The 24,378-nt window shown below is 48.6% G+C and overlaps 1 protein-coding gene and 1 long non-coding RNA gene across 8 annotated transcripts in view; one reads left to right on the top strand and one right to left on the bottom strand.

Moving 5' to 3' along the window:
* Window positions 1-8,983: 8,983 nt before the first annotated feature.
* On the bottom strand, window positions 8,984-11,467 carry LOC311421262. The gene is made up of 2 exons (XR_014684770.1): window positions 11,341-11,467; window positions 8,984-9,574 (listed from the first exon to the last, which is right to left on the bottom strand). It is a non-coding gene; the product is annotated as an uncharacterized lncRNA (long non-coding RNA).
* The window catches only part of CUX1 (cut like homeobox 1), a 268,432-nt gene continuing 255,344 nt past the window's right edge, over window positions 11,291-24,378 (top strand). For all 7 annotated transcript variants that reach the window (XM_084492961.1, XM_084492955.1, XM_084492956.1 and 4 more), the window contains exon 1: window positions 11,291-11,424. In XM_084492961.1, the coding sequence (XP_084349087.1) occupies window positions 11,362-11,424 (63 nt within the window). In that variant the 5' untranslated portion in view covers window positions 11,291-11,361. The remainder of the gene's footprint in view (window positions 11,425-24,378) is intronic.

Raw genomic sequence — 24,378 nt, forward strand, 5'->3', positions numbered from 1 at the left:
CCTGCCTGCATCTCCACAGCTTTGAGACAAAATCAAGGCAGGTAATTTCAGCTCTTTGAAGGTAGGTTTGTGCTAAGGACCTGGATTTCATGTTGAAGTGGCTGACGCTAATATTATTTGGGGGATAAGGGGTAGCCTTTGGCAGCAGACAGCTGACAGTTCTATCATCTTCAGCCAGCGTAGGAAGATTTTCCAGAGCTTGCCTGTTAGCACCTTGAATAAGTCCCCAACTTAAATCCACCTTGATTGAGAAAAGGGCAAAAGAATTATGTATGCACACAGGCATATAAAAACATATTTAATTGTCTGTTCAGGTATCTAAATAACATTGAGAATAGGGGCTTGGTGTTTTGCTCTAAGTGAGGCAGGAACACTTGGCGCAGGCCTGGATGCTGAACTTGGATCTCCTGGGTCCCAGCCCACCGTTTCAATCACAAGACTATTAGTCTTTCCGAGTATGGATTTGTCTATCCCTTATGTCTTTTCCATCATCTCTAAACTTGAGTGACTCCTATGACTAATGTGATTGTAAGTCATAAAACATTAAGTTATGACACAATCAAATCAAAGCCAAGAAATTCATAGTTAGGGTGTAGGCTACATTCTTAACTCAAAACCAGAAAAGCAGCATTACAGGGTAAACAAAAGGATGAAGTGTCAGCCCTCATTTTTCATTTTTGGGCTCTTATCAGTTTGTATCAATTTAAGCCTTTTTTAAATATGTAATTTCTTTGACTTATTTTTTTCCCTCTAGGAACTGAAAATTATTCTGCTTTGAGGTCTGGAACCTGCCATACAATAAACACTACTTAATTGGGACATGCTTAATAGGGATGGCCACTTTAATGGGACATCTCCTAGGGAACCTATTTATGCTAATGAGACTGAATGACAATGACTGTTTCTTAAGTGGGGCAACAAAAAGAAAAAAACCTCCACTTAACAGGGATGCGCTCAGCTGTTACTAGTTTAAGTGTTTAACCAGGTCTTAAATAGGTCTAAAATTCTGAGCTTCCATCTTTTAATTCAAAAATGGGAAATTACAATTTACCTCATGATGAAATGCGGTGTTGGTATTTATACAGTGGCATTTAGTACAAAGGAAGGGCCGGGCTGTTTTCAAGGAAGCCAGGCATAGAGGTTCTCTTCTCCAAAGAGCTTAAATGACTCTTCTCCAAGCATGGAACTACCTGTAGATTGGATTTGTTCAGATTCACTGCAAGAGCTAGAAGTAAAACCCTTCCATCCTACTTCTCAATCCTATATTTTACCCAGTCCCCTCAATTCTTCCCACTTCCATGTGTAGGACAATAAGACAGAAGCAATAAAATACAAATAGGAAAGCTTTTTAAATCCAAGTGATCCTTTCTCAGAGTCTCTGAAACCCCTAAGAAAAGATGCCCGAAGACTTCCAGGAGCTTCCAGAGGCTGTTAAACCATTTAGAAGGTTATTCTCCTCCTGAAGATCTTTTGTGTTCTGTGGTTTCCTCTGAAAATATGTATGCTTGTTTCAGGGGTGAACAGGAGACCACATTAAGAAGTTGTCTTAAAAACAAAAATCCCATCTTAGACGACAGCTATATAAATTTGGGGACTCTCCCAGGCAAACCAAGACATCTGATTATGCCATTGTATACTGTTTGGCAAAGGAGAGAGTGAAGGAAAGTGATAGACATGAGGGGCAGATGGAGTTTGCCTAATGTGTCTGTTCTTTTCTTCGCTGCCTTTTCAATTTAAGAATGTAGCAAAATAGCAGCTGCTCATAATTTCATGAATCAAGAAGTATGTAAATTTCAGCTACAAAATTTGTTGCATAGTTAAGACACACACAAAGAAGAAGGGAAAAAAGAAAAAAAGATCTTGCTTGCATCTACAACTTTCTTAATCCTGCATGCAAATTTAGCTTTTCAGGCCTGGTTCTCCTCCTGTTTCGGTGCAAGCCAAGAGAGTTCAGTCAATTTTGTCATTTTCGTGTTGGGCAAATGCTGTGGGGCTGTCCTGCCTTAAGGGTTCAGCTCATCTCTACTCATTGCCTCAATGTCTCAGTGGAAGGTGAGCCTGGCGTGAAAGGGTCCTCTCATGCCCCTGGTCCACAGAGGGGCTTTATGCCCTACTTCTGCTCCTAGGCTGCAGCTGGAGGTAAGGAGGAAAGGCTCCGTGATGGGAACATCTTCCTGAGCAGGAAAGCCGTAGTGGTGAACAGCTACCTGAGGATGCTGACAACCACTTCATATTGAAATGGAAATCGCACTCCTCATATTTCAGTCCCTAGCCATCCCTGAATTAAAAGATGGAAAAAGTGACTTGAAATGTATCATCCAAATGCATGAAACACCGCTCAGAAAGAGCTGGGGATCTGGGCCTCCATATACTATACAGCTGGTTCTAGTTTTCAGACAAGATTTACTAAACACATGTAAACCGTGCATATCTGTTTGAATACTTTTTGTGCAAATAACTTCCTCTGTGGTCAAGCTGTTCCTTTCAGATCCAGGCTACAGATTTGTGCTTTATGCTCACCACTTTTTTACCCTTGGATTTCCACCAGTATCAGTTCACACTCAGAGTATGAAACTGTGAAGAAGGGAGCTGAGTTTGGCAGCAAGAGTCGGGAGAATTTACAATGCAAAACACTGAGCAAACTCATGATAAAGGGCAGAAATCATCCCTGGCGTAGCTCCATCCAAGTCAGTGGGCCAGATCCTGAGCAGCTATAAACAGACACAATACTCCATATTTCACAGGAGCTGCCACCACTTGAATCATTTGGCCCAACAGCCTCCTACACAGAGGCAACATTTTACTGATTCTGGTGGGATTTCTCCTGATTTATACCCCGGAGTGAACAAGCAGAGCATTGGTATGTCTTCACCAATTAAAACTGCCCCACAATTATATCTGCTGAGCATCATGAGTTCAAACTTTAAACATAAAGCAACAGCTGAAGCTGAATATAAAGGAGCAGGAGGGCAGAGTTTTATGATCAATGTTTTATTGGAATCATATAAAAAAGAAAAGCATTTCACATATTTCACGGAGGCATTTTATGTGCATATTTAATATGAATCCTTTTCTTGTTAAACTCTTACATGATCTATGTACTTCAGTATATAAAACACGGTATAGGACAACTATGAACAAGTTTATTAAAACAGCTTAGGTTCCTGTTGACATCACCAACCACACAAGTGCTTGCTCAGGGTTGGTGTGATCTTATCAGTCTCTCCTTATATTTCAGGTTACCTACTTGTTCGTTTTCCCAATATATCTTTCATTGTTACAAGAATTCAACTCATGGGCAGATCTCTAAGATAAATCTGCTTGTCTGTTTTGGGAATATGGCTCTAGTTCTAATTTTGCAGACTTCGTTCAGGCAATACTCCCTTTGACTTCAGGGATTTTTGCCTGAGTAATCCTTTCAGAATTGGACTCTCCATGATTTTCATTTACTTAACAACTTGGCATTACATCTGTAAAATATTAGCCCGGTAATGTGAAATATCAAATTAGATTTATGCATTAATCTAATCTATATATGAAGCCTGATAGTCAGTTCTCTTACACTGCATTATTGCAATTCCAGGCATTCTGTGTCACTTCAGGTTTATACTGATGATGTAAGAGAAAAAAAAAGTGTGATTTTTAGATCAAATTCAGTAACCCATGTATCATGGAATCACAGAATATCCCAAGTTGGAAGGGATCCACAAAGATCATCGAGTCCCACTCCTGGCTCCCCACAGGACTACCTAAAAATTAAACCATATATCTGAGAAAATCCAAAATTTAAAATAAATTCCCATTTTCAGGGAATCCAGGTAAACGTTTCTCTATCAATCACAAATGAAGGAGTGCACACAAAAAAAAAATAGAAGAAATCAACAAAGCAGCAAGTTATTTAAAAGGAATAAAAGTTCAAAATAAATATCTGAACTGCAATGCACTCCCTAAAAATCCTTGGAAAAAAACAAATAAGCAATTATTTCTTTTCTGTGTGACAGTAGCAGTCTGAAAAGTAAAAAAAAATTACTTTTTCATACGTGTTCATAAACTGCATTTATAAACACTTCACATAATGAAATTATATTTGTTTCCTCCAGGTTGGCTGCTCTTGAACATTCTTCTCCTTCTTGCAGTTTTTAATTTTTTAATATAATCCTTCCGTGAAGACAGGTCTTATGCATATGGCCCTGGATCAGCAGCCAACCCCACACAGCAGGGCATTTAAGAACATGTTAAACTCCAGTTTTTTATGTGCTTTGGTACTATTAAAAACTGGGTACTTGGAGACAACCCACCAATATGCTGTTCTTACATCTTAAACCCATTTACCTCTTCTCTTTGTGAATGCTTTCAATTTGTTTTACTCTTTCTGGCCAAATCCAGATTGTTATTTACAGAAGGAACACAACAGGATTAATAGGCTATGGTCTGCAAGAGTCTACACCCATGGAAATTCATTGTGATCCCACCAATTCCCATATAATTTCTTTGGATTTGTATCAGGTTAAAGCCCCAATCCAGGATAATGCCAAGCAGATGCAAACAAGGGACAGGGTAGAAATGTGGAGAATCACGACCTGAATAAGGCTGGATCCGTTTATTCCAAAGGAGAAGGTAATCTTTAAATATATTAAAAAAAAAAAATAGAGAGAGAGAATTTTAAGGATTTTTTTCCTGTTCGGTAATCTGTCACCACCCAAACACCAAATAGGAAGTGAAGCAATGCCAAGGAAAAGAAAATCAATTTATTTCCTACACGTTACTAAAGAAATCCTAGACTGAAATGCAACCTGATGACTTTGGTTCACTTTCAACTGTGCTGTTTACCCTTATGGATATTCACCTAAACGTGGCCTTCGTACAGTGTGCCTGCACAGGGACTCGTGCTGAGCTGGGAATCGTGTTGTGCTTTCCATTTGCTTGGCTCTACAAGACCTGGCCGAGTGTCGCACAAAGATCAGGGCAGCCCAGAGGTTATCCACACTAAAATGTTTCCTGTGGAACTTCGCATCCATTTGTGCCACTGTATGGCAGCTGCAGTGAACTTGTGGCTTCCTCGAAGGGTGTCTATTTTCTCCCTTTCTGCATTAATCCGGAATTACTGTTTCTCCTACCCTAGCATTCAGATCCAACAACCCCAAACACAGTTGTGTTTGCAGAAAATCACAGTTGTGCCAAGCAAGTCACAGTTGGGTTTCTAAGAAAAGACGTGCTTCCCAAAATGAAATCTCACACGCGTTTTTTGAAGAAAAACCACCTCGAACATCCTCAACATCCTGCGTTACGATAAAGGCAGCTCCCCAGCAGGCACTGCAGCCCTTGCAGTGTGCAGGGACGTGTTTTACACCGGCACAGGAGGCGGACGAGTCTGTCTGTGTCGGTATCTCCCCATCTCCGCACACACCTGTCTCTCCGTCCCCGTACACCCGTCTGCCTCTCGTCTCCCGTCCCTGCGTGTTGCAACAGGGCCCAGACGCGGACGCCTCTCCCCTTGGCACCCGTGTGCTGGAGCCGGCCGTGCCGACGTGGGGCTGAGCTGGCACCCCTGGGGGACCCAGCACAAGGGGTGCAACCACCTGGGACACCCCCAGTGGCGTGGGGACAGCCCAGGACATGGGGACCACAGAGCTCAGCTGGTGGAGGGGAGCAGGACAATCTTCCCTTCTTCCCTCCCCAGCGAGAGGGAGCTGCCACACCAAGCCTTGGTGACTGGAAAGTGAAAGAAGAAACTTTTTTCTCTGTTCCTTTCCAAGATAGCATCAGCTTTACACTCACCTGCTTTACGGGCCCTATCTGGAAGGGAATGAAAAGGAAGCCGGTAGGTGAGGGAGCACCCTCTGAGCTGGCTGACGTGCGCGTTTCCCTCCATCTCCTTCCTGCAGCCCTGGACCAGTGAGGTGCAAGCACCTCACAGTCACCACGAGATTTTTATCTTCCGGTGACCACAAGAATTTTACAGAATGGAGAAACTGAGGGATGATTCCGTGAGTTGTTTCATGTCACGAAGAGACCTGTGACAGCAGCTGAACACAGCTCCTAGCCCCACTACAGCCACTAAAGCTGCTCTCCCGACATGGGGGAGCGGCACAAAGCAGGCAGAATAATCAGCCCAGCTGAGGTTCAGAAAACAGAAAGGAACTTAAACTGATCATGCTGTTTCTGGTTTTTTATTCTTAGGTACTATGTGAAATATTGGACCTGAATGTTCTGCAGGAACTGGGAGAAACATCTGGTGGGGGCAGAGGATCCCTGACCGAGCAGGAGGGACCTGGAATGGCAAGAGCCCGAAGTGAGGAAGGGGCTGTACATAGTAGGTGAGGAGATTCATGATAGGAACCGCAAGAGTTAAATACTGCTGAAAAAAAAGATGTGCAAAACCTAACAGAAACCAGTAAGAGGTAAAAAAAATAAGTGAAAGGTTCCAAGTGAGAAAAAAAAAAAAAAAGTGGGAATTTTCCCTGGGACCGTAACCTACAAAGTTATCTCCCAACCCTTGAAGGACAGAGGCGATAAACGCCCAGGTGAACAGAGCAGCCTAAGGCAGAGGACGGTGCCAGAGGGAGCAGGAGCCCTGCCCAGCCACAACGGGCACCTGTGGGCTCACCGCGCCTCCCGTCCAGCACAACGCTGCCTCTGGTATCAGCCTGCACACAGGATGAGGCAGTCAGGCGAGGGCAATGCTGACAAATTGAGGCTGGTATGAGCCATACGCTTACGTAGGTTCAGAATGAAACTGTTATTCCCTGCCAGCTCCAGGGAGGGGATAACCTGATGGGTCCTCTTCTTCTCTAATTCTCTTGATTGCCTACGGGTGATGTTATTGGTTACGTTGGCCAAAACATGAATATGCATCTGGATAGAATATACCATGAGAAAAGCAGTTATTTAACAGAACTGTTGCAACCACAGCCAGTCTGGGAAGACTGACTCAACTCACGAGGCAGACTGATGTATTTGTTCTTTTGGGGTCTTCAATAACTCCTTCTGTGCATGGCAGAGAATACCACTACAATGCCATCACATGCTTTTGTTGGTGTGGGTTAATCCACCAGTCCTCAAAGAAGATCTGTTGTGGGTTATGCTGGATACTTATTAATGTCTTCAGAGCTAAAGAGCAAGTAACCACGCTGCCCAAATTTACTTTGCTTTCCATCGTGGCTGGTTTCCCTGCCCTCTGTAAGAATTGCTTTCTTCTCTTCCACCTACCAGTGGGCATCTGTGACTAGGGACTACTCAGAGGATGTCATGCTTAGATCACGTACACCACAGTGTATGTGATTGTGCCAACATTTCCAGGAAGTACCAGAGAAGGTGGGAACCACCGTGCTGGTTCAGACCAGCCTCCTGTCTCTGCCACTGACCGCAGGTAGACACCAGGGGAAGGGCAGGCAGGTGGCTGTGGGGCATCTCCCCAGCTCCCAGCCACTTGGCAGCCCGGGGAGTTCCCTGAGTCGATAGACATCACTGTATCCACACTGCTGTGTCCACATTGCTTGTCAATTTTTCTGCAGTTTATGTGCTGCAACCACCCTGGCTACTATGACAGATATAAATCAGTGTGGAACCAGAGTCACTAACAATAATTGGGGAAAAAAAATCCGTGATGTTAAAGACCTATGAGTTTTGATCTTAATGTGGGCTAAATCTCCCAGTATCATAAATTACCTGTCTGCTTGTCTGTCTGTATTCCTTGTCAGCCCTTGGACTGAGTGACTTTGGTAGGAGGTCCTCCTTTTCACAGGGAACAGACACGTAGAGCCAGGCAGCTGGGGACAAGAAGCAGCTGAAGAAAAAGATGAGAGCCAGGAAACTGAGGAGGGAATGGGCTGGAGAAGGAGCAGGCAGGGGTACAGAAAAGGCTCTAGAGGAACTCTGTGATGGGAATTGACATTTGGGATTTAGTTCAAGCGAAAAAGATGCAAAGAAAACAACAGAATCAAAGGAGAAGAGACTCAAAGTTACAGCCCTGCTGAGCAGTTCACAGTTCTCAGAGTCCAGGGCAGGGAAATAAGCGAGATTCGCTAAGGCAAACAGAAGCCCAAGTCCAGTGATTAGGAGTGGACTCATGGTCCAAAATGTCTTAATGAATGCAGACTGCTGCTCAGAGGAGTGGCTGTGACAGCGAATCGTTCCTGACAAGTTTGGGGCCCTTGGAATAAAGGTCCCTTTTCCTCAATATTCTGGACAACGACACGTGAAGCATAACGAGACCGATTGCCATTGATGGCCCAATGCAAGTGGTAGAGCAACTCTGTTAATTAAACATCTGTATTAGTGACAGTTTCTGACATGGTGACATTAATGGGAAACGAATTTTAATTAAGTATTTGTCTGATTCCTAAAATGGTGCCTGTGTGTCTATACCTGGAAGAAAATAAAAAAAGAAATCTGTACAACATTCTTTCAAACACTTTGGACGTAGCAAGCACGACTGAAGCACTGTTAGTAATTGCCATCATTTTAGATTTAAACTTCAAATACACTGTACTTATTTTTTCAGTACTCTATTAGTGCATGTTGAAAGAAGTTAGCATTTACACAGATCAAATCTAACCTTAAGAAAGCCTTCCTCAGATGAGCACACGGGACCGATTTCTGAAAAACTTAATAATCCAAGAAAACTTTATTCTAACCGGCCTCTTGCCAGGGTGCACCAAATTTTCCAGGATCCTTCCTCCGTCTGACACGGGTACGATTCAGCAGAAACATGAAGCAAATTACCTCTTGCTCCGAGGAGCTCTGTACCCTGCAGGATCTTTGCCCGAAGAAATACAGCACTTTCAGAACACAGAGCTGTCAAGCAAGATTTCCTCGGGCTTGCTGCCACACAAAATGGCAAATAAGGGACCCGATCCTGCACTGAAGGCAACGGGAATTATAGGTGCTCAGCCTTCGTCTGCTGGCAGAGCTAAGGTTTGTCAGTACTTCCTAAAATCAGCCGTGCTGTTTATTCCTATTGAAAATTATACAGCTAAAAAGCTTTGGTATCTAGCCACAGAGCTTTTATTTCAAATTGGCAATAATGTGACAAGATGTAACTCCTGCAAAAAGACTACAATAATGTTAAAAATATCATAAAATATTATTTATATCAGGATACATTTGCTACCCCATATGACAATCATTCATATTTCTTGACAGATATAAACCTCTGCTTAACACATTAGTATCATAAATATTACCAGATATAACACTGTAATTTAATACCTACCAAATGTATTTTAAAATATTACTCAATTTAAAACTTTGGATTTTAACCAGATGTGTTTCCAGAAAATGATTCAGGTCAGATGCTTTTTTCTTTTCCTTTTTCTGTGCGTGTGCGTTCAAAGTGGAGCATTACTATGTGATTTATTGTACTATGACTGTATGCCCCGAACCTAAAACAGCACCACGATACTTCATCCTTGAGGCTTACACACCTGCAGTCCAAACTAACAAGAGAAAACATCTACATGGCACGGCAGGAGTCTTTGAAATGTCTCTTTGCAGTTGCCTGGACACAGAACAGACTGGTAGAGCAGGGAGGCAGCGGAGAAAGGGTGAAGACAGGAACTCCAGCCTCTTTCATCTAGAAAGGGGGGACCATGGAGAGATTAGAGGAGAGGATTTTGATTAGATCACTGGAATGTGAAATGATGCTTCCCAGGATTAAAATCCTATTTTAGAGCTACCAAACCGGTTACGTTGTTAGTCAGAATCTGGAGGCTCGCAGGGCTCCATCCCTGCAGACGCCCGCCGCGCCCGACACCCTCTGCCTGCAGCAGGGGGGCCCTGGCCAAGCCCCCCAGCCTCCCCCCGGTCTCCCATTCAGCAGCCCCCACCGCCAGCCCTGGACACGCTTTTTGGAGGGCGAGAGGCTTCATTCCCAACCAGCCCCATGCCGGCCACACGTGCTGCGAGCCCGCAGCGTGCCCGGCCCAGCTGGGCAGGCAGAGGCCCGGTGTCCTCATACCCTAGTGCCATTAGTTTTATTCCCGGGACGGCCAACTAAAAACGCGAAGGTCTACAGTTGTCGGGGTGATCCTTAGGTGGGACTCGTTAACATAAAACCCGCCAGTCGCAATTAGCAGCTTTGTGAGCAGCAGCCTCAGCAAAAAGTGGAAATGGAGGCTGAAGCGATGGTGCTCCTCCAAAGGAGGACGGCGGCAGATTGGGAAATAGTCTGCAGCAGCCGCTCCGCCGCTGTCGGTGCCGTAACTTCTCCAAAGACAGACAGAGCCATTTTCAAGTAGTCAGCCCGCCGACTTGAGCCAGCGCTAAATTCGCTTGGCGATCAAATACTGTTTGACGAAAAATCCACCGCCGCTCACTTTCCCGGAGGAAGATCTATTTCTTTGCCTTTCGCCCAGGCAGCGCGAGCGGCGTTTGGGGAGCGCGGTGCAGCGGGCTCAGTCCCGCGGGGCCACCCGCGAGGCAGCGGGCACGCTGCGGGGACACGGCGGGCGCTCGGGGTGCACACCCTGAGCTCGTGGGGCCGAGCTGCACCCCAAAGCCACCCTGCTCATCGGGGTGGGCGCAAGGATTTGGGGGACGGAATAAATCATGCTTACGGACACGTTATTGTTTAGAACAAAATAAGTTATTGCATCCTTGTGATCTCCGTTTCTATGGCTATGCCGCACGAAGCTATGAGCTGATTTTCCAACCTCGGTGCGAGCCGCCCCCTCCGAGCCGGCGGCCAGCGGCAGTGGCCCCATGGGCGTCTGCCCGCGCCCCCATGAACCCCGCTAACGACGGCGCGGCCGGTGGGGACGTGGGGGGCTCCCTGCTCCCCCCACAGCCACCTACACGCTGGGGGGCAGCCAAGCTTGGAGGGGGGGCTGTGAGCAATGCCCCCCTTCCCTAAATCCCCCCTAAAACCAAAATCCCCAATCCTAAATCCTAATTCTCCCCCAAATCCCCAATCGCCCCCTAATCCCAAGTGTCCCCCCCCAAACCCAATACCCCTCCCAAACCAAAGCACCCCCCCAGTCCTCCCCCTCCCCAGCCGTGGTCCCCCCACCCCACCCCAAGCAGGGGGGTGGGGGTGATGACACACACACACGCACACACACACACGCACACACACACAGGGGGGGCTCTCTCTGATCGCACCGCCCCCCCCTTTACTCCCACCCCCCCCCCCCCCCAAGCGCACGGGGCTGACTCCGCGTTCCGGCCGGCGGCGGGCTCCAGGCCGGGATTTGGGCGCTCCCCGGCCGCCTCCCGCCCCCTGCCCCCCCCCGCCCCTCCTCCTCCCCCCTCCCTCCCTCTCTCCCTCCCTCCCTCCCTCCCTCCCCCTCCCTCCCGGCTCCCGAACTCCAGCCCCTCTCTCTCCCTCGATCAGCCGCTCACTCTGTCTCAATATGTCTCAAGATGGCGGCCAATGTGGGATCGATGTTTCAATATTGGAAGCGCTTTGATTTACAGCAGCTGCAGGTCAGGCTCCCCCCGCTCGCCGCACCGGCCGGGCCGCGCCGCCGGACCCCCCCCCCCCGCCCCCCTTCCCTTCCCCTTCTCCGCCTTCCCTCGGGCCCGGCCTCCCCCCCCCCCCTCCTTCCTCCTCCTCCTCCTCCTCCTCCTCTTCCTCCTCCTCCCGCAGCCGCCCGCGGGATCCCCCCGCTCCGCCCGGCCGCGCCGCTCCGCTCCGCTCGCCCCCCCACCGCCTCCCCCCCCCCCCAACTCCCGATCGGCGGCCCCATCGGAAATCGATCCCCTTTGTTCAATTCATCGATCAGCCCAAGATGGCGCCGGAGCCGGCGCTCCCGGGGCCGCCGCCGCCGCTCCAGCCCGCTCCGTCCCGGGCTGCCCTCTGCCCGCTTCCCCTGCGCCTTTCCCCCCCCCCTCCTCCCCGCTCCTCCTCCTCCTCTCCGGCACCCCGGGGCCGCCGCCGCTCCGCGGGGCTCCTCTCGGTCCTTTTCCCTCTTCTCCCGGCTTCCCAGCCGCTTCCCTCGACCCCCGGGGGGCGGCCGGGGGAAAAGTTTGCCGAGTGCCGGGACTTTGTGTGGGGTGTGCGGCCGGGGGGGGCGCGGGGAGCCGGCCGGGCTCGGCGGTGCAGGCGCGGAGCGGCGGGGGCTGGGGGCGCTGTGGTGCCGGCCCAGGGGTGCCGGTGCCCCCCCCCCGGTGTTAAACCCTCCGGTGCTTCCCCCCCCTTGGTCCTCACCCCCCCGGTGTAACCCTTCCCCCGGTGCTCCCCCTCCTGGTGTCACTCTCTGAGTGCTTCACCCCCTCCCGGTGCTCCTCCCTCAGTGCTTGTCACCCCCCGGTGTCGCCCCCCCCCCCCCGTAGTCGCCACCCCCTCGGTGTAACCCCCCCGGTGCTCTCCCCCCTCAGCCGCCGCCGGGCAGGGGGCTCCGGGGAGGAGCCGAGGGGAAAGAAGAGAGGGACGGGGGGGGGTCCCGGGGGGGTCCCGGCTGCTTTTTGGGGCTCACAGGGCCGGGGCAGCGCGGTCCCGAGGGGCTGGGGGCGGCCGCTGAGGCGGGGGGGGGGCTCTGACAGGTCCCGGCCGGGGGATGGGGGGGGCTCAGGGAGTCGGTTCCGTGCCCCTGTGAGGGGACGAGGCCGGGCGGTGCGAGCCGGGAGCCCCCCCCAGGACCCGGCCCGAGCCCCCCCCGGGGGCATCGCGGAGCTTTAGGGCCGGGGGGAGCCGGGCCGGGCCCCCCCGAGCCTCCCCGGGCAGCGCGGAGCCGCCTGGGGTCGGGGCCGGCCGCGGTCCCTGCCGGCTCTCAGGTGCATCGGGAGGTGGGGTGAGGCGCTGCCTTTCCCTCTCCGTCTGCCTATTTTTTTTTTTTTTTTTAGCTGCTTTCGTGTTTTATTGTTTCTTTTAAAGGCTTTGGATTAAGGTAGACTTGGCTGAACTTTCCTCACTTGAAAGGATTCTTAATAGCGACCCAGAATACCTACAGGAATACAGAAAATGAGGTCCAGATGTAGAATTGTATAAAATAAAATGGATTAAATTAAGATGTATTTAAACAAGGTCTGACATCTTTAATTGTGGACTTTTGCCTCTGTGTGTGCGTGGTTGTACTTGCTTAGCATAGAAAAATAAACACTCAGAACGTCACTGCTGCGGCGTTACATTTAGCGGCGGGGAACTCTGAACATTTCCTATAAAATAAAGCCCTCAGAAATGCTTATTGATTAAAATATATTACGCTAAAGTATCTATCATGTAAATTAAATTCTAAAATGTAATGAACGCGGCCAAATGGCATTTTGATAGATTGTTCCATTCTGTTTTTAGTTTGAAAAAAAAAAAAACACCCTCACTTTTATTATAATTTAATTTCTGTGCATACTGTAAAACCTGTTGTGGAGTATCACCCTACAAACCTTAATCTCGTTTTTACAGGCTCGATGTGACAGGCTGACTCGAGCAGCTTGTAGGCTCTCCTTTGAAGCACGCCGGCAGTGCCAGCTCCGAGCTGCTTGAGCAGCGTCGTTACCTGCTCCCGAGGACCCGTGATTATTCGTACGGGTTGCGGATTGGGGCTGCTCGCCTCGTGGCAAATCCACCAGGCCGTCTGTACCCAGCAAACTTTGTGCTCAGCCTGCCCACAGGGAGTCCTGCAGTGACCAGGGAGGCAGAGAGGACCTTTCATCCCTAGGCAGAGTAGTTAATTTGTTTCAAATTAGCTTTTTATTTTTTTTTAACCCACCCATCTGCATGAAGAGGTAGTGTAATATTTACTCCCACTTGCAGATGAAGCAATATGCTATTAAATCTATCGTTACCGAGTGAGAAGCTCAGTCTTACGGAGCTGTTTGTTCCCCCCATTCATTTGTAATCATGTATTTTGAGTGTGGAATTACAGACAGCAAAAATTGCCCTTTTCCGTACTTTCTTTACCCTCTTCCAGGGCAAAAACGTGAAGGACTCGTGCTTAGCGTAGTTCCGCCGGTGCCCTGCCAAGTCCAGCTCCCCCAGCTGTGGGCTCGGTGGCTTCAAAGCTGTCGTTTTGCTGCGCAAGAAAGTTGTGAGGAGCAGAGGATGAGGCTGTGCCCGTGTTCCTGGCAGCGGCGCGACGCGCACGCTGCCTGCTCGCAACTTCCTCTTCTGCCTTCTGGTAGAGGGCATTTAACTGTTGATGAGCTTCGACCTGCCTTGTAATATTAAGCAGCAGGTTTCTCGGGATTGTGTCAATATTAATTAAAAACGGAGCCAAGACCACTGTAGGGTCTGACTCTTTTAATTATTTATTTCCGTTCACTAAATAACCTCTTGTTTGTAGGAGGAGAGGTTTCAAGAGTTGGAGGCAGGGTTAAATAATTCAGAACTCGGGTTAAAGAACAAAAAGGTCTGTTCACAGACAGAATATGACGCGCAGAAATGGCGGTTTCCTAAATGTACCAAACGCGGCTCTTCACTTGAGACTGTACCTCAAGCGCATGCATGCAGACTTTTATTTTACAGCGAAGGTTGGTTGCATTTCCTAGAGAAGTGATGAAATTGGTGTGGCATCATTTCTGCATGAGTTTGCTGCCAAAGATGGACCTGTGTTTGATAACTCGTGGCAAAGGAGTTGTAGAGAAAACAGATCCTCGCAAAAGGTGAATGCTGCGGCCATAAATGCGAATTAAAGCACTGGGGCAGTGCCGGAGCCCTCGAGATAGAAGCACGTCTCCTGTTGGGAGGCATCGTGCCATCCCAGTCGGCTGGACCTGCAGCAGAGCAAAGATTGTTACCTGCTGCTGGCCAGGTCCTCGCTCATAGCTCTTGGTTTTGGTGTCGCTTGCCATCACCTCCCCTAAAAACACCCCTCTGCTGGCGAGCAGGAAAACGAGCCTGTGGGTGCTGCGTGCCGTCCTGTTCCAGATTCTGGTCGGTGTTTCTGAGCGTGTGTGTGCCTCTGTGTGCCCGTATCGGCAGATGCAGTTGGCCCAGCCGTATCTCTCGGACCAGCAGTGCTGCTCGAGTAAGCCTAGCTTGCCTCTCAGATCTAAGCTGCGTCTGCAGGATGAGTGGAAAAAGTTAGTACTGCTCGAAAACCAAACGTGCTGCGTGTTGAAGCGTTCTGCAAATAAGCACGAGTCTCAAAATCTCAAAGCTTTTTAGGGCAGGCACGCATGCTAGTGAAAAGTACAGCTTCTTCAGCTTCTTGCTGCTTTTGAGCAGAACGGCGTAACTTGTTACCATCAGGCTGCAGGACTAAAATCTAACCCCTGCTAAAGTCCTGCTTGTGCTTTTCTTTCCTTTGGTAAATCTCATCCCAGGATTGCATCATATATGATTAATGTGAGGATAGAGTATTAGTTTTATGTCTGCTGTGACTAATTGTTTAAGGTAAACCATTGATCTTACTATACCATTACAAAATTTGTAACAAAATCTGGAAAAACTAAGTAGTAATGAGTAGCATTTAAATACTGAAGCTATTGAATTATTTAATTAGAAACAGGTGGAGTTCTTGGCATCTTTTCCTTGGGTCTGATTGTACCAGAGCACGAGCCGATTTGCTGTGAGTGAAGAGTTACCGTGCTTCATCAGAAGTGGAATTAGCATCTTAGCGTTAATTTTGTTTACCCATACAGAGCTCTGCAGAATTTGTATCTGTCATAAAAGTCCTCAATTCTCGGTTATTTGTGATGGTAGCTAAATGTGCAGTAAGAGGAGTCTTTAGCTGCGGAAGGCGCGTTCCTGTTCCCCCACCCGATCAGATACGGGTGCTGAAAGCAGCTTGGCAGCTCTGCGAGAAGGTGCAGGAGAGAGAACCCAGAGGGCTGCGGATACCTGAAAGACAGGACGCCGCTGCCAGTCAACTCTGCCAGCCGTTGTTTGCCTGAAATAGGCAAATTTGGCTTTTTGTGGCAGTCAGAGCAGCATCTGTGGGCATCCAGCATGCCTGACGTACTGGAGGAAGGGCCCACGCTGCACTTCTGGCTTGACAGTTTGGCCTCCCTAGGATTCCTTGAATCTGTTCCTCAGAAGGAAATTTCTGTAAGCTTTTCTAGCCCTCTTTCTTGTTCCTCGGGTGAAACAACGCCCATCCAAAGCATGGCAGAGTGAGGGCCCGTTTCAGTCAGGCTGCTGGTATGCCAATTTTGTAGTTAATTGGATAATGTATCGAGAAATGCAGTAGTGGGGATTTGGAATATGGCAATGGCTGGGATGTTTTGGAAAAAAAGATTGTGCTGCTTGGCTCTGTGTGACAATACCAAATAAGTAATGGGCGAGACGTTTGTTAAAGAAAAAATTACATGCAGTCTGAAATTCCACTGAACAATTATTCTTTATTTGCGAGCCGATTTGTAATGCATGGATGTAGAGAAATGCGCAACCCCAAGTTTCAGTTTGATCGTACTGAGGCTGTGAATAAAGGCAGTTTATCTATGGGAAGGGGAGCTCCACACGTGTGTGTCTGCTGTTATTTCAGACACCCAGCAGGCAGGGCTCATTGGCTTGGGGTGTGAGCGGGGTTGTGTGTTCCTGTCTTGGACATCCAGATTTCTCTTGCCTGTGTTCTTTGCGTTTTGCTCTTTGCTTATCTTGTTGCTTGGCTGTTTCCTCTGTGCTTCATGGGCAAGGTGGTGAAAATGCGATGTTTTCTGGAGTCAGAATGTGGTGACGATATTCCTACATGCCTGAAGGAGAGAGGAGGAAAATGTGAAGCTGTGCAGGAGAAAGCTGAAAAGGGGTTGTTAGCAGAAGCCAAGTCTGGGGACAGACATTTGTACAAGAGTCCCCATGCACAGGCTTTCAGGTGCAGGGTTGAATTTACCAGGAAAGGTGAGAAAAATAAGGCCTCATGATCAGGATAGCCGATGTCCTTAAAGTGCTAAAGATGAGTCTTGCTCATGTTGTGGGTTGTACATTTGTGACTTGTTTTTGTTTTCTCTGCTCTGACAAGGCAAATACATCTGTCACTTCTGCTTTTCTTGTTAATTATACTGAAAAAATACAGCACGTTGCAATGCTGGGGTTATGAAATAGGTAGAAATCCAAACAGAAAACTGCACGTTAACAGAGTTAAGTTCTTAAAAAAAAAAAACGAAACGCGGAGCCTACAGATGTTGGGTGTAGGTTGTTGGGTGTAACAGTGGTCTCCCCCGTTGTCAAATAACACTTGGGTTTCTTGGAAAGCAGTAGGCAGCGAAGAATTTGTGCTAGACCCACAGCCCTTGCCTGGTGGCGCTTACGTTGCGGCTCTGCAGCAGTTGAGGCGGCGTTGCTGTGGCTTAGCAGCGTTGGGGGTTTGAGCATGAACGACTGCGCGGCCGGCTGGGAAGCGTCGAGGCCAGGGGTGAGCCAGTGGCTCCGTGCGGGAGAGCCGCAGCAGACGGAGTCTGAGGCCGGAGTCTCTCAGACGGATGCTGTCTGATGGCTGCTCGCCTTGCTGGCGGCTCGCTCGCTTCCCTGCCTTGCAGTAATTTAGTGCCTTTGTCTGCAGCTGGGGTAATAAGGAAGTCTCTTGCCAGGGCCCGAGGTGCGCTTCTGTGGTCGGGTGGAGGGCGCGGAGCTGGGGTGCTCAGGTTTGTGGATCACGGGGGGCTGCTCTGGGGAGGCAGCCCTGCCTGGGGAAGGTGGAAGCAGATGCACGGAGATCCAGGAGCTGCCTCCCGTCGAGGCTTTACGTTCCCACGTGTCTGTGCCCTGGCCGTGAGCTTTTTAAGGCCTGTAAGGATGTAGGCCGGGACCGTCTCTGATGCATAAGCTTGTGCCTCAGTGTTGAGCAGGTCCTGTTGTACCCTCCATTTGTGAAACGTGCCTTAAGGAATCACAAGCACCTGGAAGTGCTGCTGCGAGGTTTCTGTGAAGAACGTGAAAGTTTAGGCAAAAGCATTGGTAAATGAGATCCTGTGTTTGGAGATGTTGTGTCTGGCTAATGGTCAGCTGAGCCTGGAGTCACACGAGCACGCGGGTGAGACCAGACCGTGGTCTGATTCCTGCTAAAATTGTAAAGCAGTGCTTGAGCCGCGGAGATGAGGGGGTCCTGTGCTGTGGGTCACTGCAGGATTCCTTCTGTGTGGGTTTTTTCATGTGTGCAGGGAACCCGGATCCCCTCTGCTGCTTGTTGGTTAGCGGTGGCTTCGGTCTGTGGCTCTCGTGTGACGAGCTGAGGTCTGTAACGCTTCAGGGGCACAGAAACAAGAACGAGTGGGGTGGGGGAGAGGACGCTGCTCCCAGAGGGAAGTGGTGAAGGGAGGAAGGAGTTAAGGAGTGAGCCCAAGCCTAGGGCTTGGAAATTGAACCGTCCTTACAGCACAGCTGGGAGGAGAGGGAGCGCATTTCATGACATGCACAGGTATGGGGCGGTGTGCCTGGGGAGCACTGAGGGTCTCCCGGCAGTGCCTGGCTGCCGTGTTGCAGCCAAACCCAGCTCACCTGCGCTCGCCCGCGTTACAAAAGGATAGCCTGGGGTTTACCACCGCGCCGTGCTTGTGGGAACACCCTGGGAAGATCTGCGCCGGAGATACCAGGGCGGTGGTACAGCGGCGGAGCACGCCAACAGATTTTAGTGCTGTCCTGTAACAAGCAGGGCTTATGTTTCTGGTAGAGCTGAACAGTTCTTAACCACTGAATGGTGTTTTCAGGTGTTGTGAGTAACAGAAGTATTGTCATTGTTCTAACTTCACAGAATCTGAAAGGTGATTTCATAGCTGTTGACTTGCAAGTCTTCGTTTCTACACAACAAACAAACAAAACTCCAGATGTAGCTCAGGCACAGGAGGATGATTTGTTTTGCATGAGAATGTCCTGGCTTATTGCTGTGGAAACTGAACTGCAGAGCTAAAGCTGCGGGTAATGACGTGCAGTAGAAGTTTGGTTACCTCATGCTCCTGGGCGCTCCGGTACCTCTGCTGGGTGCTGGAGGCTGTGGGTGCTGTCGGTCTCTTAGTTTAGGGAAAACAAAGGGCTTCCCTTACCAGAGTGGTAACCTTAAGCTGGTGTGTGTCAGTTTGTCAGAAGTCTGTACGCTGGGAGTATGTCAGGGAGTGATGCCCTGGGGCTGATACTGGCTCGTAGTAGGTGAGTGGCCGATGGCAGGTGGTGGTGGTCTGCTGTAAGCCGGGGTCCCAGCCCTGCTGGTGGCTCCTGGTGCCCCTGCTGTGCTCTGCGATGTGGTTCTCCATCTGGAGAACATGAAGCGTGCTGAGATGGAGGGCTGTCAGCCAGCGTGTGGGGTTCTTCACGGCTTCTGCCTAATTCTGTGCGCTGCAGAGTTACTGGTGCACCTTTCTGCACCTCTGTTTGATTTCTGTTCAAAGGGATTAAACAGAAGTTGCACCGCTGTTAGCTGGTGGAGGTTTTTCAGGCTTGTTGCTGGAAGCAATGTCTATAGGAATGAGTGTGGAAGAAGGACTGAGTAGTCAGGTGTCCTAAAAGGTTGTTGTTGGTGATTGTTCTCCCAAACCACTGGGAGAAAACCTTTCCTGCAGAGGGTTATGGAGCTACAACCCGGAGTTACTCCTACATACACGCACTGTACTTCTCAACACACCTGCAGGTGCTTTGGCAGTGTTTGAAGGCAAGATACACAACTTAACAACTTTCCCTTCAGATTCTCTGTTTGTTAAAGGCTGCTTAAAATTTACATTATGGGCACCCGGTGGTAGAGATGGCAAAGTTAATGCTCAGCAGCCCGTGGCTGCATCACTGAGAGGTGCGGTCCTGAGCTTCAGCCGGAGGCGGCGCCGCTCTTGGGGGACCCCAGGTCCCTGCTGGCGGGGTTGGGAGGGCGATGCAGTGCTGGGGGCTATTGATAGCCTTCTGCTAGGACCATCAGCAGGGATAAGGGTTGTGATTTAATGTCCACGTGTGCCATCAGAAGTGTTGATCACCACCATATCCCGCACTCTTCCACTTCCCGATGAGCTGCTGGGCCAGAGGGGCGTGGTGCTGGGTTGCCGAGCCCCTGAGCACCTCTCTGGGTCACACTCGATGAACTCTGCAAAGGTGAATAAGCTTTATCCCTATTTAGCACATCACCAAGGCCCCGACCCAGTAAGCATTATCGCATGTGCTTAATTTTTAACACATGCGTAGTCGGAGTCTTCTGAGGTCGTCTGGGAAGGAGTGGCCTTTGCTGCCACAGCCGGTGGCTGAGTTGTGAGCAGAGGAACCTCTCCAGCCTCTCCCCACGGTCTGCTGCCATGCCCGGGGTCTTCTCTGTCTCTTCCTTTATCTCAGGTTTCTAATCAGCTTGAATCTGTTTCTTGTTTGGTTCGTTGATGTCAAATATAAATGTCATCGGAGTAGCTCAATAAAATTTATACTTGTGCTTTGTCTGTAATTATTTTTCATTTTATTTTTATTGGGCATTTACACGTTTTATTGCATATGCATGTCAAAGTAAATTTATGTCATGTTATCACTTAAAGATGTTTGCTGCATTTTCAGACGTAAATAAAATGTACCCTTTGTCTGTGATCTGAAATATGATAATGTTAATTTTGTCAGCAAACTGCATATCTATTTTTATGTTGCAACTTTTGTGTGCGCGTGTTAATATTGATAGGACTCAAATAACTTGGGTTTGGTATGTCTGGTATGAGCATAGTTGCTTTTCTAATACTAATTGTGGAGATGGGATAATATTAAACATTTAGTAACAAGGAGCCAGTAGTCTCGCAATTGATTTTCTGGGGGGAGACCTCTGTACAGAGCTGCTTGCACAATTGTAACCTAAGTTTCTTTTATGTGAGCACCAGAAGTGTTCGGTGTATTAAAAAAAAAAAACAATGGGGGGAGGGATCTGAGTAGAGCGATTTGTCCCTCCCTTCCCTTCTGCCAGCTCTATCCTCTTCCAGGAGCTCTCGTTTTCTTTTGCTTATAGGTTTCTGCACGTTTCCTTTGGCGTGGAGTCTGGCTATCGAAATTCTTAGGATGCTGGAAAAGGGCAGCTTGCTAATATTGTGTCTTCAGCTCATCTGGCCATTGCTGGGCACAACACCCTGCTCATTTTCTTGAGCAAACATTCTTCAGGCTCACAATTTCCGTGTGAACTCAGAACTTCTTTCTGTTGTTATCAGAAGTGAGTCGATGCTTGCTGCTTCACTGGGGTGACTCCGGGAGGCTCCCACACAGTGAGAGGGGCAGGAAGGCTTGGTAAGGCAGATGATCGGAGAGCAGGATCACCCTGAGGATTTGGGCACTTGGTAATGAGGGAAGCTTTCCCCTGCGAGCCTGGATCCTGCGGGACCACAGGTGCTGCACTTCGTATCACCTGCAGGTCTGGGCATTGTTCCCCTGGCTACTTCAGATCAGGGTTGAATCAAATAAAATGGTTTTACAATGTCATGCTCCCAATTCTGTGCATAAAACACAGTTCCCTATTTTCTGTGCTTGTGAGGAGGAGCTGGTTTCAGGCTTTTCTTGTATGTATGGGCAGAGCTTTGGTCGATCCCCTGCTTGGGACATTGTGCTGTAAAGCTGTGTTCTTCGTCTAACTTTTGATACTCGTTTCTGTCAGCCCTTGTAAGTCCTTTGTTGTGCTCCATGCCATCAACTCTTGCAACTAGAACTGTTTTTTTTGTTTTTTTCCTTGGGTTGTTATGGTAAGCACAGCACAAACGATTAAAACTGCATAGACACTGTGCTGGGACCAGCTCATTTTAGATAATAAATTAAAATCCATTAGTATCTGAAATGTCCTGGCATATCCCGAGTACAGTTAGTTCTTTAATGTGCCACGTCTTACACCAAGCTAAGTAAAACTTGATTAATGTCACTATCTGGGATTTTCTGTCCTGTAAATAGGACTTGAAGTCTAAAATTGGAACTGTGAAAACCTACTTTAAATAGGATTAGAAGAAGAACTTAGTAGCTCAGGTTGTTTTCACAATCTTAGAAAGTGGTCGCCAAGGCCCCCGGGCTGCTGCACGTGCTGTCTCTTCGACATTCCCCTTAGTGCAGGGGCTGAAAGGCTCCTCTAGTCCCTGCCTGGTGCTGGCGCTGTGCTCAGCTCAGCCTTCCCTGGGGTGGGTTCACAGCTTCTGGTGCCTGCAGCACCCTGAGGTGCTGGTGGGCAGCATCGCCTTCTGCAGGCACCTGAGCAAATGCTCCTGGCACCAGGGAGTGACGGCTGCACGCCTTGCTGCTCATTCTCCAGGTGAACTTGGGTTTGGTACAGGCAGGTTAAGGGGAAGCTGGCAAGTTCGCAGGTGTGCCTGGTTCAAAAATTACAAAAAAAAAAAAAAAAGCAAAACTTTTTTAGGGCATTCATTGCTCTTTATCTTATTTGCTTCTAGATGTGTCACGGCAAAATGAAGTCATATATTGTAGTGCTTTTACGCCCTCTTTATTTGCTATAATAATTTTACCAACAAATTGTGAAGTTAATTTCAGCAGTAAGAAGTTTTCATTCTGCAGCGAGTTTTTAGATGGCTGACGGCTGGCAGCAGCCCCTTTGTACGGTTTCTTGATTGTCAGCTCTTCATTAGAAATTTACTTTCTAAATGCTGACTTAAGGCCTGACACTTTGTTTGTTTAACTGTCAGTTACACTACTTTGGAGACCTAATAAAAGCCTCTCAGATCTTTCTGTTGAATTAGGCCATCCTTTACCACCCCGGCGACTGAAGTAAAACAAGCGTAGCGTTATCCTTCTGTATCTACCCAGTTTTTGCTGGATCCCATCTTCGGGTGCCCTCTGATACTTTATCCTCAACGCGACAGTAGTTCAGTTCTCCAGTAAAAGGTCACTGTGACGTTTTAATTGGATTTTTCAGCTGCGAGGAATATAAAAACCCAGGTTTATTAATAGAGCGGCTTTGATCTCGAAAGATTCCCAAACATTTGCCGTGTTGCGCACGCAGGAATGGTTCGTGCTTTAGTTTCACTGCTTGGTCGGGGTGATCGGTTCGGCTGGGGAAGCTGGACGTCGCATCCCGGCTGGAGGAGTGAGGAGCACGTCCCTGTGAATCTGGGGAAAATCTTCGAAGGCAGAACTTTGTTTCCCGAGCTGGAATTTCCCCAGGATACAGCATTGAACAGCTCTTCCATTGGAGGTGCCAAAAGATCTTTCCCAAATTGTTTTGCTTTTGTTTTCCATCTGAAATCTTTGAAAAAGGTCACGGGCAGTAGACAATTAGAGAAACGCTTAAGTGACCTTGTTAGTGTATTTTTGTGGAATTATTGTGCTTTACAGTTATTGCAGCCTTACACAGATGGTTATTGCGGTTATTGCTGGTTTCCATCTGTTCGTTAAGCAAAAGTAAAGACAGAAAGCGGCATCTCTAACTGGGTTTTTAACCAGAACCTGTAGGTTTTACTTCTTCCACCGTGTCAGGTTAACCTGTTGGGTTCAGAGTGCCGTGGTTTCAAGGAAAAGAGATCAAAGCAGGAACACGTCTGTGCAACGTGGGTCGCGATAGCAGCTTCCTGTGTTTCGGCACCTTTGTCTCGTGCGGCTGCAGGTACGCGGCATGGTGTCACCATGGCAGGGAGCTAGGCCAAGGGCCAGGCCTGACACTGGGCAGGGGGCTTCACAGCCACAGGACCCTTGTTGCTTCTTGCTTGTGGATAGCCTCGGTGTTCTCCCTGTGACTGACCCCAGTGGAGTTTTCCCTGGTTTTGCTCAAATCTGCTCCCTCCAACTACTGCGATGGTTGAATCCTGTTGAAGTCTTGCTGGTGTTGGAGCTCCCTGCTGGCTCTGGTGCAGTAGGGCTGGCGTCGGTTTTAATGCTCATGGAGGTCTTCAGTCCCTGAGCTTCTGCAGAATGGTGGGAGAAGGAGCCCTAGAAATACAAAGAGGGATTTGGGTTTTCACCTGGTGAAGAAGATCAAAACAAACTGAAAAACTTCTTAAAAGTCTCATTGTCCTGCTGCTGGCACTCGGAGTTTTCCTTCACCTGCCTGCTCCCTTTGGGCTGGTGGATGATTTGGTCTCGCGGGGCTGTTCTCAGCCAGCAGAAATTTCAGGTGGGACAGAAAAGTGAGTCTGTCCCTGGTGGGAGCTGCTTCCAGCGGTGCTGGGCAGGGTACAGAACTCCTATTGTACTGCTCAGGCTCCTTTGCCAGTTGCTTGAGCAACTGTCCTCAGCAGTTTGTGCTATAAGATGTTAAGTAATTAGATCATTCAGATTCTAGTTAAACATAATTAGAGCCCTGTGTAAACTGAGTGAAGCTGACAGGTTTTATAGGTTGGTCATAGCAAAAATATCAGATGATATAGTTCAGCATTAATACAAAAAGATTTAAGCCTCCCTGCCCTCAAATAAAGAGGTGTTTAGTCTCCAGATTTAGTCCTTAATTAGAACTACAGTTTATGGAACTTACTAAAAATGTTTTCAGGATCTTGGAAGTCTCACTCAGAAGTACTCCCGAGCGTTTGCCAGTTGCAGTTTCTGTCCATGCTCCCAAATTTGAAACTGAAAACCTATGGAGCGCTTGGTGGGTGAAGTGAACAGGAAGGTAACAGAACTTCACCCCGGCTTGTCTCCTTCCTGTC

This window comes from Aythya ferina (assembly GCF_964211825.1).
Source record: "Aythya ferina genome assembly, chromosome: 19".
In the NCBI taxonomy this organism is placed as follows: domain Eukaryota; kingdom Metazoa; phylum Chordata; class Aves; order Anseriformes; family Anatidae; genus Aythya; species Aythya ferina.